Source organism: Castor canadensis, chromosome 13 (assembly GCF_047511655.1).
Source record: "Castor canadensis chromosome 13, mCasCan1.hap1v2, whole genome shotgun sequence".
In the NCBI taxonomy this organism is placed as follows: domain Eukaryota; kingdom Metazoa; phylum Chordata; class Mammalia; order Rodentia; family Castoridae; genus Castor; species Castor canadensis.
This window is the reverse complement of record NC_133398.1, coordinates 31,998,022-32,011,342: the sequence shown is the minus strand read 5'-3', so window position 1 is coordinate 32,011,342 and position 13,321 is coordinate 31,998,022. Positions and strand designations below refer to the sequence as shown.

Below are 13,321 nucleotides of genomic sequence, written 5' to 3'. Positions count from 1 at the left end.
CTGATAAACATAGATCCAAAAATCCTCCACAAAATGGTAGCAAACTGAGTTCAGCAACACATCCAAAAGGCCATTTGCCATGGTAAAGTGAAATTAATCACAGGAATGCAAGTATGGCTCAGTATATACAAAGCAATAAACACGATACATCACATAAATAGAATGAAAGACAAAAATAATGTGCATTTTAACAGAGGCAGAGAAAGCATTTGACAAAAATCAACATTCTGTCATTAAAACTTCCAAAAAATTAGGTAAAGAAGGACCATTCCTCAACACAATAAAGGCTGTCTATAGCAAATTCAGAGTCAACCTCATATTGAATAGGAAAAATTTGAAAGCCCAGCATCATTACTTCCATTCAACATAGTATTGGAGTTCTAACAATAGCAATCAAGCAACAAAAAGATATAAAAGGTATCCAGATTGGGAAGGAAGAAATTATGTTGTGCCTGTTTGCAAACAATATGATCTTTATTATTTATATACAGAGGACTCTGAAGATGAAGACTCCAAACTGTTAGGACTTTAATGAATGAAGTTGGAAGATGTAAGATTAACAGATAAAAATCAGTAGCATTTATACACACTAACTGCAAACTACCTGAAAAGGAATAAGACAGTCAATCCTACCTACAATAGCTACAAAATTTTTAAATAGCAATAAATTTAGCTGAGGAGGTAAAACATTAATGAAAGAAATGGAAAATGACACTAAATGGAGCGATACCTCATCTTTGCAGACTGGAAGAATTTATATTGTAAATATGTCCATATCGCCCAAAGCAATCTGCAGATTCAATATGATCCCTATCAACATACCAATGACATTCTTTAAAGAAATAGAAAAAATCTTAAATTCATATACAATTACAAAAGACATCAAAAAGTGAAAATAATCATAAGCAAAAAGAATAGAGCCAGAGACATCAGACTATGATGTCACTGTATTCTGAAAAGGTATAGTAACCAAAGAAGCATACTGGTATAAAACAGACACATAGACAGAATGGAACAGAATAGAGGGCCCAGAAATCAATCCACAAATTTATAGCCAACTGATTTTCAACAAAGGTGCCAAGAAAACACAATGGCAAATGAACAATCTCTTCAACAAATTGTGTTAAGAGAACTAGACATGCACAGGCAGAAAAATGAAATTAGATCTTCTCTCACATCATATGCAAAAATGAACTCAAAATGGATTAAAGACTTAAACGTAAAACCTTAAACTGTGAAACTACTGGAAGAAAACAGGGGCAAAACTCCACAAACAAGTCTGGCCAATGATTTCTTAGCTATGACTCCAAAAGCACAGTCCACAAAAACAAAACTAGACCAATGGAATTACAAACTGGAACATGGCACAGCAAAGAAAACTATCTACAGAGTGAAAAGATAAGCTAAAGAATGGGAGAAAATATTTATAAGCTACACATTTGATAAGGGATTCATATCTAAAAATAAATAAAGAACTTAATAGTGAAGCAATAAATTGAATGAGCAAATGACAAGAATGGACATTTGTCAAAAGAGAAAATGGACAACAGCTAAATGAAAAAAAATTTAGGATCAACAATCATCAGGGAAATGCACATTAAAGCAGCAAGGAGAAATCACCTCATAGGACAGTTGTTATCCAAAGGTAAAAGATAAGTATTTGGTAGAAATGTGGAAAGCAAGGAATCTTTGTATTCGTGGTAAGGTCATTGTAGAAAAATAGTATGGAAGTTCCTTAAAAAAATTAAACATAAAACTACTACTGGTCCAGCAATTCCACTTTTGGGTATATAACCAAAGGAAATTAAGTCAGTGTGTTGAAGAGATACCTGTATTCCCATGTTTATTACATAATATTCACCATAGCCAAGTTATGGAATCACCCTAAGTATCCCTCAACAGATAGATGGATAAAGAAAATGTGGCAATATATACAAGAAAACACTATTCAGCTATAAAAAGTTAGGATACCCTATCATTCGTGACGATGTGGATGAACCTGGAGGACATTGTTAAGTGAATAAATCAGATATAGAAAGATAAATATCACATGGTCTCACTCATGTAGAATCTAAAAATGTTGATCTCATAGAAATAGAAAGAAGAATAGTGATTATCCAGGGCCTGTGGTTGTGGAGATGTTTCTCAAAGGATACAAAATTACAGTTAAATAGGAAGAATACACACCATGGTGACTTAGTAGTCACCAATATATTATATTCTTAAAAAATGCTAATAACCTTTTTAAATGCTACAATGTACCCACACCCAGCACAACAATAAAACAAAAGAAAACAAAAATGTTAATAAAATGAATGCCACATATTCTCACCACTAAAATGATAACCGTGTGAAGTACTGTGTGCTAATTACCTAGATTTCATCACAATGTATATATACTTTAAAACATCATGTTGCAGATGATAAATACACATAACCTTGTCACTTTAAAAATAAAATGTCTTTTAAGTTTGGTGAAGAAATACAGTCTGAAAGATAACACACAAAAACAATGTACTGTGTTTCAAAGCTGTTTATGTATTTGCCATTTGGGTTTCCTTATGTGAAAGGTTAACTCTATCAAGATACAAGGGTTGTCCTCATTTCTTAATATGTATTTACTATTAGCTAAAGGGCATGTGTCACTTAGGACTATAACTGGCATAGCTAGGGGATGAAAACACACTAAGGGAATTTGTTTGTGGTTCATTCATTGCCAGAGCTAGTTTGCCCTTGACCATTTTTCACTGGAGGACACTCGTTTGCCATGATTTGTTAGCCAACTACCAGAAGAGCCCAATCGGCAAGGCAGCCATTACTGAACACGTGGAGAGTTCCACACACCCAGCTGCTCTCTGAGCAGTGATAGATTAAGACAGAGTGGTGTGGCAGAGGTACAGATGAGGAAGCTAGCCATTGCCAAAACCAGAGTCACAAATCTGCCACCATGAGCAAAATGGTATTCAATATGGGCTCAGGCTTGGCAGAAAGAAGAAGGCCCCTTACCTTCACAGTCTCCATTCTCTAAGCACAGTCAGCCCCTGTATGATCCTATAGGACTAGTGAATGGAGAATAGCATCCTATGTGTGGTTAGGAAATGAATGCTCATGAAGCCCACTCATTAGGATATGAGAACTAGATTGTTTCTTCAGCAACCTTTGTGTCAATCACAGTTTTACTACACAAGCCAGGAATATCTTACTGTATTTTGATTATACAATGATTCCCCTCTTTCTTTCCTCCCTCTCTTCCTTTCTTTCTTATGAAAACATTTATCATCATGTAGTATATTTCATGTATTGCCATAACTGGATCTATAGATCAGAATGCTCCCTTGTTGATTTCTTTCTTTTATGTTCCATACTTCATTTGTGTTTTGAATGTTAACGACAGTACAATCTTTGTATCCATTATTACTTTTGATATGGAGTCTTGGGCCTTTTTAGCTTATGGATTTATTTGAACCCTATTTCCTTTTGCTTGCTAAGCTCTGTTTAGCCATATATACCTTGGAATGATTTTGTTTACATCTGTGTATTTATACTCCACATACAGTAATGGGTTTTAATGAGGGTGTATTATGTGTAGACATTCTTACTATCTTGCTTTTTTGCCACTTTGTGTGAATAGTGGAAAGCCTCAATAACTAAAGAATTTCTAAAATTTGCACACCTCCTTTTCTATAAAGTAACAATGTTTTGGGCTTGTTGAATGGCTAATTCATTTGTCTATCTCCATCTAATTTCACTGGTTTACTTTTTAATCATGTGTAACTTTATGACATTTTCAAAAATGAACTTTTTTCCTACTCTCTTACATGGCCACTCAACACAACACTTCTGACATGGACATATTTTTTTTCCAAACACACCAAGCAGCTCTCTAGCAGACACCAGCATAATTTAACTCAACTCAATTCCAACCCTTCCTACCTGAAGAGTGCATCAGATCTCATGGGTTGAGAACTGAGTTTCACAAGACTCCCCCCAATTCTGAAACCACTCACTTAACCTATACTTCTGAATGATTATAAATTGGGGTTCCCATGAGTCCCTTCTCAGGTTCAATTAATTTGCTAGGATGGCTCATAGAACTCAAGGAAATACTTTACTAATGTCTACCCATTCATTATAAAGGATATTACAAGGGACATAGATAAATATTCAGGTGGAAAGATGCATAGGACAAGGAATAAAGAAAGAGACACAGAGTTTCCCTACCTTCTCTAGCACATCACCCTCCAGGAACCTCCACACATTCAGCAATATGAAAGCTCCCTATAAACCCTGTGCTCTAGGTTTTTATGGAGACTTTATTACATAGGTACTCTTGAGTAAACCATTGACCATCAGTGATCAACTCAACCTTCAGTCTCTCTCCCCTCCCCAGAGGTGAGTTAAGGTTAAAAGTTCTAAATCTTTAATCACATGGTTGATTCCCTTGCAACCACCCCCCTCCTTAGGATATTCAGGAGCCTACCAAAGTCACCTCATTAGAACACAGATGCTTTACTCACATGGGAAATTAAAAAATTCTGAGCAGTTCTGCCTCATAAACTAAGGACCAAAACCAATATGTAAATATTTCCTATATAACATATTATATATTTATTTATTTGTATCCACTATAGGATGAGTACTCTCTTCCCAAAAATCATTGAATGCTAAAAGAGAAAATAAGCAAATTTAACATAAAAAGAGATAGTTCACTTCTTGTAATTTAGTCCTTGATGTTTACTCTTAAACAACACAACAAAAATTCTATGATTTCTGATACATATCAGGAATTTCCTCAGTTGCTCATTTTTAGGGAAATTAAGACCAAAAATTCTATCCATTGGTAGGTCCTGCAAGTATTTAAATTTCTATTTATTCAACAAATATTAATTGAATCTACTATATGCTAGGCTTTGTTCTGGTCACTGTATAAAAATGACAAAAGTTCTTCCCTCAAGGACACTATTGTCAAATGGAGAGTGACATACAAACAGTAATCACAATTAATTGGATAGATGTCAGGAGACCTACGTAATAGGCTGTGTCAGCACATTTCGTGGATGTGCTGAGGGGACCTAGAAAAGTCATCCCCATAGGCCATGACATTTTCAGTGGGTTTGAAAAGATAATAGAATCATTTTTTTTCTTCTTTATACTCAGATTCATTAAACTTTTATCCAGAGGGCCTTCATTAATCTGATATCTTAATTCATTCAACTTTACACAACTACTACGTACTTTCCATTAGTCAAGGCTCTGAGATACGGCTGAAAATAAGATAGGTAGGACATCTCATAACTAAGAAAAACAATAACAATATGTAATTATTTGTGACAAGAGCTAGAAAAATGAGGATAAGTAAGACATCCAAAAAACTGGATAGTATTTGTTGCCCTCAATGCAGAGAAACTAATGCAGATACTTTAAAGTGACAGAGGCTGATAGGAGAAGGGGACCAGGAACTAGAGAAAAGGTTAGTCGAGAAGAATTAATTTAGAAGGTAATACACATGTACAGGAAAGCAATGTGAGTCAACTCCCTGTATAGGTATCCTTATCTCAACTAGCAAAAACCCTTGGTTCTTCCTATTATTGCTTATACTCTCCCTTCAACAAAATTAGACATAAGGGCAAAATAGTTTCTGCCTGGTAGTGAGGGGATGGGGGGAGAGGGAAGGGGCAGGGTAGATAAGGGAGGGGGTGGGGGTAAAGGGGGAGAAATGACCTAAACATTGTATGCACATATGAATAAAAGAAAAAAAAGAGCTAGAAAAGAGAAACACAAATTAAGAGATTAATGTTAATAAGAATACCTCATTCACTCTATAGGACCAGGACACACTCCCTCAAGAAAATACTACATCATTTGACTGAGCATACATGAATCTATCTCCATCTGTTCACTAAGATTAGGAACAGTAATGCAGTAATGCATATACATTAGGTACAAACAAAGCCCCTTGGCACCTTATTTGAGCAGAGATGGGTCTTATAAAAGAATGGGCTGAATACTTGAAGGTATTCAAATATTTTTACATGGCAGGATATCAATTCATTGTTAATTCCAAAGAATGTTAGGTACAAAGCATTTCTAGCTCTGTACAACCATTTCTAGACATCTTCCCAATACAGCATCCATGCTGGGCCACTCCCTGTCTGGCCTTGAATTCTGTGTATTTCTTCCTGCTTTCCACCCTATTCTGACTTGTTAGGTTCTCTCTGTGCCAGTCCTGAGCCACTCTTCCACCTACAGACCACCTATGTCTAAACTGTATCCTAGATCGCACCAGCCAGGGTACCATGTTTTTCTACACATGTACCCCATCTCTGCAGGAGTTTGTGCTAAACAGAGCCCTCCATGTATTAGTTCAAGAAAAGTGCCAAAAAAGTGCCCTGGGACAGAAGTATGTCTCAGGCAAACATGATCAAATAAGGATTTATAAATAATAGTATCTTGCCACATAATGAATTAATAATTTATTGTGTTGTGTATAAACAATGTCTTTTTGGGTGCATTTGCCATCTGAATCATTCCTCATCATTGCAACTCACACATTAGTTTTAAAAAAATTCAATCCCATCATGAGCCTTATCACAAATTGTATTACAATTTATTATTTCAACTTCCATTTTGTATGACCTTTGAATTTTATATCATGCCCTGAACTCTGTCTGAAATAATCAATTTTGCTTTCTCCAATTCTTTTGAAGAATAACATGCAAAACTACTATCTAACTCTCTATCATTACCACATGGTATCTTTTAAAAGAATTGTGAATCCTTAAAAATTATTTTTTAAAAAGTCACTGGTCTCTCTTTAATCAAATAATTCTCCAGATTGACAATTTTTAAACATTTCTTTCCCAGATTTTTATTGGTGAGATATCCATGTATTTCATAAAGTCAACAAGAGAAAACCTGATTGCCGAGGAGAAAACAATTTTGACTGGAGAATGCTGTTACCTGAACCCCTTACTCCGAAGGATCATCAGATTCATAGGTGAGTGCAAGAGCCTGCTGAATTAGGCCCCTGTGTATGGTAAAATTTTCTGAACTTGGTGAACACATTTGATGAAATAAACTAAGTTATGAAACTATCAACTTTTAAAAGCAAGGACTTGCTATGGAGGTTTTCCAGGAAATACAGAAATTCAACCTGATCCTAGTGCCACGTCTGACCCTTGAAGTAAAGTGGTACTTATTAAATTGTCTTAGAAATTATTTCAATTTTGATTTTTTCCTTGTACAGCAATTATCTGAGATTCCCCTGGACATACATTTTAATATCGATTAGATATTGACATATAGCCTTTAACTGGGCCAGGCAAAGATGGAGGGGTAGGAGGGGACAACTAATAAAATGAATTTAAAAATAATCAAATTTCCTAGCAAAGAGTTATCCTTTCCAGTAGTTTTGTTATTCAGGGAACTTAATGAAGGCTGGGAAATGTAATCCATCAGGTTCTTGAAAATAATGCCTTTCCAAAGTTGAGAGAGAAATACTTCTATCACTCTTCATAACAGGAATAATAAAGGCATGTTCTATATCCCTCCTTCTAGGACTTTCATTTAAAAAGTCCTGGGGTACTATGGACACTGATTATAGATATGGAAATATGTGTATGGACACAGGTAGAAATATATTACAGAATTCCCCCATAGTAAGTACTGAATAAATGATCATTATGAAAGTGTTACAGTGATTATCTTGAAAATATCTGTTGTCTGAATCTTCATGGGAGCCACAATAAACCTTCCAAACTGTGAACATGGCTGGTGTTAAAACAAGTCATGATAACATTTAGAACAGAGAACCAGAAATACAGCATGCTTCAGTCCTTTTGGCATGTATTAATTTCTTTTTTCCTGTTGTAGAAAAGGATTGATTTTCCACAAGTATTACCAAATGACCACATCAAAATCAAATATGCAATAACATCTCTGATTGGAGTGAGAATGAGGGAAATACTAGATTGGAAGCCTAAGAAAAATTTTTTATAAAAGAAGCAACTCTTAACATTAAAATAGTCCTAGGAATTTACTAATGATATTTGTAAAATAAAAGCTTTTGCAGACTGTGGAAGACTTCAGTTGGTTCACTGGGCATACCCTGATCAATATAATGCCACTACTGTCTAGTTTACCAATTCCAAATCATGATTCCTTTCAAAGATGTCTAGAGTTAGATCACTTACCACTAAATAAAAGAAAATCATCAAGATGAAAAGAGAAGAGACAATATTTATTATACAGAACATTAAACTAGTTGCTTTATGTACATTATTTCATTTAATCCATCCAATATCCTGTAAGGTATTTTATTGTTCTAACTGTACAGATGAGTAATCTGACAGAAATGGAATAAAGTAATTTCTCCCAAGGAGGATGTGTGTACTAGATGCACACACATGTGCATAATTTGATTCAAGAAGATTGTATGACCACCATCTGATCTACTTCCTGCACATGTAATTAAACAAGTTATTCAAAACAGTGTGTTATTAGATTACAATTAAGAAATATCTTTAAAAGTTACTGTTAATTTTCCTTGGCAAAGATATTTTTTATTCATCCCCACTGGAGTAAGGCCCAAAGAACAGAATATTTAACTGGCATTTGTCATTTAAATAGGCCTCTTTTTTAGCAGAGCAAGCCTTCGTGCATTGAAGGATGTCAAAAGACTCCTATCACCAAGAATGAACCCTCCAGATTTCCTATTGTAGTCCATGAAATTCCCACTTGAACATTGTATTGGGCTAAGGCATGGCTTCAGGACTGTCACTGTTGAAGTAGAAATTTGTCACCATGGAAAAGCAGCAAATTCCCACATTTATAATCAATGACACATTGGTCCATTTGGGTCAGCTAATAGAGAGCTAAATGCTGAAAGTATAAACCAGAAACATTCAAACAATCAAAGTTCAGCATCTGAGATGCTTCTTATGAGGAAGGAATGCCAAAGCAAAGGGGTAGCCAGCAAGTAACATGTAAACCTTGGGGAATTAGAGAAACAGATTGTAAGACAAGGGGGATTTCTGGGTAAAAAAGTATTTGTTTCATGCTTCCTTCTTTTGTTTAATGACACCAGGATCTACCCATTTGATCAAGTAGAAAATGTGCATGACACCCTAAACTATCCGGGAACTTGTTAACAAGTTTAGAGCTCACCTTGTACCTACTGAATCTGAAAATCTGGAAATCAAGCCTGATAACCTGTGTTTAAACAAGTGGTCCAAGTGATTCTGGTGCATGCTAAGGTTTGACAACCACAGATTTAGGCCATTAAAATGTCTTGTCCTTGTAAGTAATCTTTCTACATTTTGACTTGCAATTTAGTTACATTCACCCCAGACTCAGAAAAATACCATGAATTGATCATTTTGTAATCACTGATCTTACGAAGCAAAAAATATAAACAAATCATTTATTTGCATAAAATCTTTCAGTGGATTCCCAATGTTCTTAATGTAAGACAAGACCTTCTCATGTGTCCAATCTCACTTTCCACCAAGCTAAATCATTTTATGGGCTCTCAAAATGATGGTGTGGTGCCTTGCCTCAGTTCTTGCTCATGTGCTGCTCCTTCTGCCTAGAATATTGCATTGGCAACCATTTACCAGAAAACCTAGCCAAATCCTATTCATCCTTTAGAATGCTGTTTAAACTTTACTGTTTTCCCATCTAGACAACTAGCTATCTTGTCTTCTGTGCTAGCACTACATTTTTTATAGGCACTTACTATATTAACACTATTACTTAAATCTGATATTCCTAATAATTTGCAATCCTTGGAAGAGCATGAGTTATACCTTGTTCACTCTGTATCAACAGTTAATTGCAACATGCATGGTACATAGATTTTCAATAAATGTGTGTGGGGGGAGCTGTGTTGGTTTTGTTTTAGATGAATAAAGAGCAAAGATAGAATTTGTTAAACTACATATTTCCCTAGAACTAGAACTAGTTGCACAAATACTGATTCTTAAATATGCATTTGTCTCCTTTATAATTACTTTTACTACCACTCTTCAGCTTAGTTCTAGGACATTAAAATGCACAAATAAGGCAATTTCTAAAAGAAAGCCTGAATCTGTTCTGATTTCTGATTATTAGGGTGGAGGTAGAGAGGTAGACAGGGATATATTTATTTTGACTATTTCTGAGTATCTATAGATTAATAAATTTCATAAGAAGAAAAGGTACTATTTGGAATAAAGATCTTTTAAATGGAAATTTTTCCTTTGACAAAAATTAGAGTAAAATAAGGTAGTAATCAAAACATATTAGGAACATTATTGCAAAGAGCTTTAGTCTTTTTTTCTAGTTCAATAGTCACCAAAATACATGATATGTGATTGGCACTGGAAAATGACAATGTTTTAGATAACTGTTCTAATTAAGCTGAAATGGCATCACTTTTCTCTTGCAGTTTACGTAATTATTCTAGAATTCATTATCAATAACAATTTCCAACTAATACAATCAGCTTCACAATATAAGAAAGAAAGACTAAGGAATTTAAAAAAAGTAAAGAAAATGCTGCTCTATGCTGCCAAGGATGAGAAAAAAAATGGGATTATGGGAAAATTAAACTGATATGCCCTTTCTGCATTACAATTTGATAGTGTATTTTAGCCTTAAAAATAAATGTCCTTTAAAATCCACATTTAATTTCAAATAATAGGAAATAGAGATGTAGATTAATTTTATGTACTAAAATTATTTTTTGTCATAATGTAAATTATAAATATCCAATGATAAAATATTTTCAAACAATAATGTCAAAATAAGTTGCAATCTCAAAAGATGATATTAAGAGTGTTTAATGAAAGGAAAGCTGACAGTGGCTCCTCCTAACTCTTCCTTCTGTATTCTGTAGCCTTGAACTGATAGCTTTTTCCAACCCCAAAGATCCAAATTAAATTTTAAGTGAGAAAATGGCAAAGAGAAAACTTTCAAATTAAGCCATCACTTTCTCTAGCAAATGATAATTGTACTGACCTTGATGGAGGAGATTGAATTCTGCTGATTGACAAATCCAACAATAAATGTTTCTCAAGCTCCTTCTCTTTAAAAAGGATGTCTGGCCTCTCAGGCCTTATGTTTAAGCTCTTTTAGCTAAACTCATCCACCCCTTTCTAAATCACTGTAAAATTTCTTTACTTATTTTTACATGATATAGGAAGGGAGGAAAGGAACTGGCTAAATTAGCAATTTGGACCAACATTTTGTAAACACAAATGTACTCAAACTGTATGTATTTACACTCATATTTTTCCTCGCTTTTTCCCCTCTCCATTCCTTTCCCTTCTTATTACATTGCATGACAACAACAATCCACAGATTTAAATTCTCTGTAGAGATAACCCATGGCATTCCTTTTTCAGCAGCAAAGACATAAATAAGGAAGTCACATTTTCCCAAAAAAGATGTGAAGAAAAATTCAGTTAAAGTGTATTCATTCAAATATACTTGAGTAAATTTATTCTTGTAAATATCATTTGATTTAAAAGTAATAACTTTGATTAGGGTTTTCGGTTTGTTTGCCATACAGAAGGAAAACTAAATTAACATTCCCTTCCTGAATAGCTACTTTCTTTGGACTTTGGAACTGATCCAAACATGCCAAAATTAGACTATTAGTACCTAGAATAGTCTGTCATTCAGAAACTATTTATTATGGTCTTTTCATTGGGGAACCACATAGTTGTCCCATTATTACTTCTAATGAAAAAAATTAATTAAATACTAAGCAAGTTCTTTTGCCATTTAGGTCAAGTCTAAGTATGAGGTTACACTGGACAGAATAGAAAATGCCACGGCAAACAGTTAATTCATGTAACACTAATTAATTTCCATAAATTAAGTGTGAGCTAAATGAGGCATGAACATTTTAAATGCAGTTTCAAAGGTCATGGTGTTTTATGGTTGTAAGAATTGATACCCTGAGCCACGCTTAATGTCAGCCTTTTTTTTGAGAATTAAAAAAATCCTTATGTTTTAGAAGTCATTTGAATGTATTTTGTCTGAAAATATTTTAATTGATTTAATCAGCTTATTTCTATTTGCATTAAGTATTTGTAATTAAAATTATGTAAGGGGATGGTCATGATCATTCAACCTTTAGCCAATAACGTAGTGAGCACTTACAATATGCTAGGCACTGATTAAGGTGGAGAGGACATACTAGCCAACCAAATAATGGAATTTTTCCTTGTTGGGTTTATGTTCTTATATGGAAAACCAGACATTAAATAGCATGATTAAATAAATTATAGTTTTTGTTAGAATATATGTGCTATAAAAGAAGTTATTGGAGAAATAAAATAGCAAACTTTTAAGTAGAGTGGGAAGCTGTCATGCAATGAATTGTCTAGAGTTGACAGTGAATTGATGGAGCTAGCAAGGCAGGGACAATCCCAGTGAATCAGGTGTCTGGGGAACTGGGCTAGCTTTGTGTGCTGACTGAGGATGTTCACCCAACCCAGGTAAAAGTCAGTCACAGTGCCCAGACACCCAACTTTGTTTCTGAACCATGAGTCTAGACCATAAAAGAAAAATGTCAAGAGCAAGGCAGGATAAGGAGCCATCAGCCAAAGGAACCAGAGTTGAGGCTCAGAAACATAGATCAGGAGGACAGAAAGAAAAAAATTTCTGAACTCTATGAACAGCCATGCTATCAGAATCTGAGGCCAAGATATTTGGTATTTCTTGCTAAGGATGCCTGATATTTCCTCACTGTGCATGGAGTTCAAGAATGTGGGAGATAAGGGCTGGAGGCATTGCTCAAGTGGTAAAGCACCCGCCTAGCAAGTGTGAGATCCTGAGTTCAAACCTCGGTGCCTATACACCATCAAAAAAAGAAAAAAAAAGAAGAATTCAGGGGGAGGGAGGAAGGACACTGAAGCTGGGAGCCATAGTTGACCTAAGGCAGAATCACAGAGCAGCTTCTACTCAGTTTTCAAGAAGTCGAGATGGGGCTGCTTTTGGTTGCTCTGCTCAGTACAATGGATCTATTCCCTTTGAAAGTTGTCCTCAGTGAACTAGATTATTATTGCTATAGATTGGAAGAGATTCCTAACCCAGAGTTCTACAGGTTACACTAATTATTGAGAGGAAACCTACTGAGTCAAATGGGACACTAGTGACCCTACCTGACACCTGTATTTAGAAGCTGAACTCAAATAAAAAGACTAATGGATGGGGGGAAGGGAGGAGAAATGACCCAAACATTGTATGCACATATGAATAAAAGAAATTAAAAAAAAAAAAAAGACTAATGGAGCAGAAACTGCTTTCTCTGGCACTTTGTAGGTTAGCCAGT

General features: G+C 34.9%; 1 protein-coding gene across 6 annotated transcripts in view; it reads left to right on the top strand.

Annotated features, from left to right (window-relative positions):
* The window catches only part of Plppr1 (phospholipid phosphatase related 1), a 275,350-nt gene that overhangs the window by 235,429 nt on the left and 26,600 nt on the right, over positions 1–13,321 (top strand). For all 6 annotated transcript variants that reach the window (XM_020179229.2, XM_074051360.1, XM_074051358.1 and 3 more), the window contains one exon: positions 6,865–6,997. In XM_020179229.2, the coding sequence (XP_020034818.1) occupies positions 6,865–6,997 (133 nt within the window). The remainder of the gene's footprint in view (positions 1–6,864; positions 6,998–13,321) is intronic.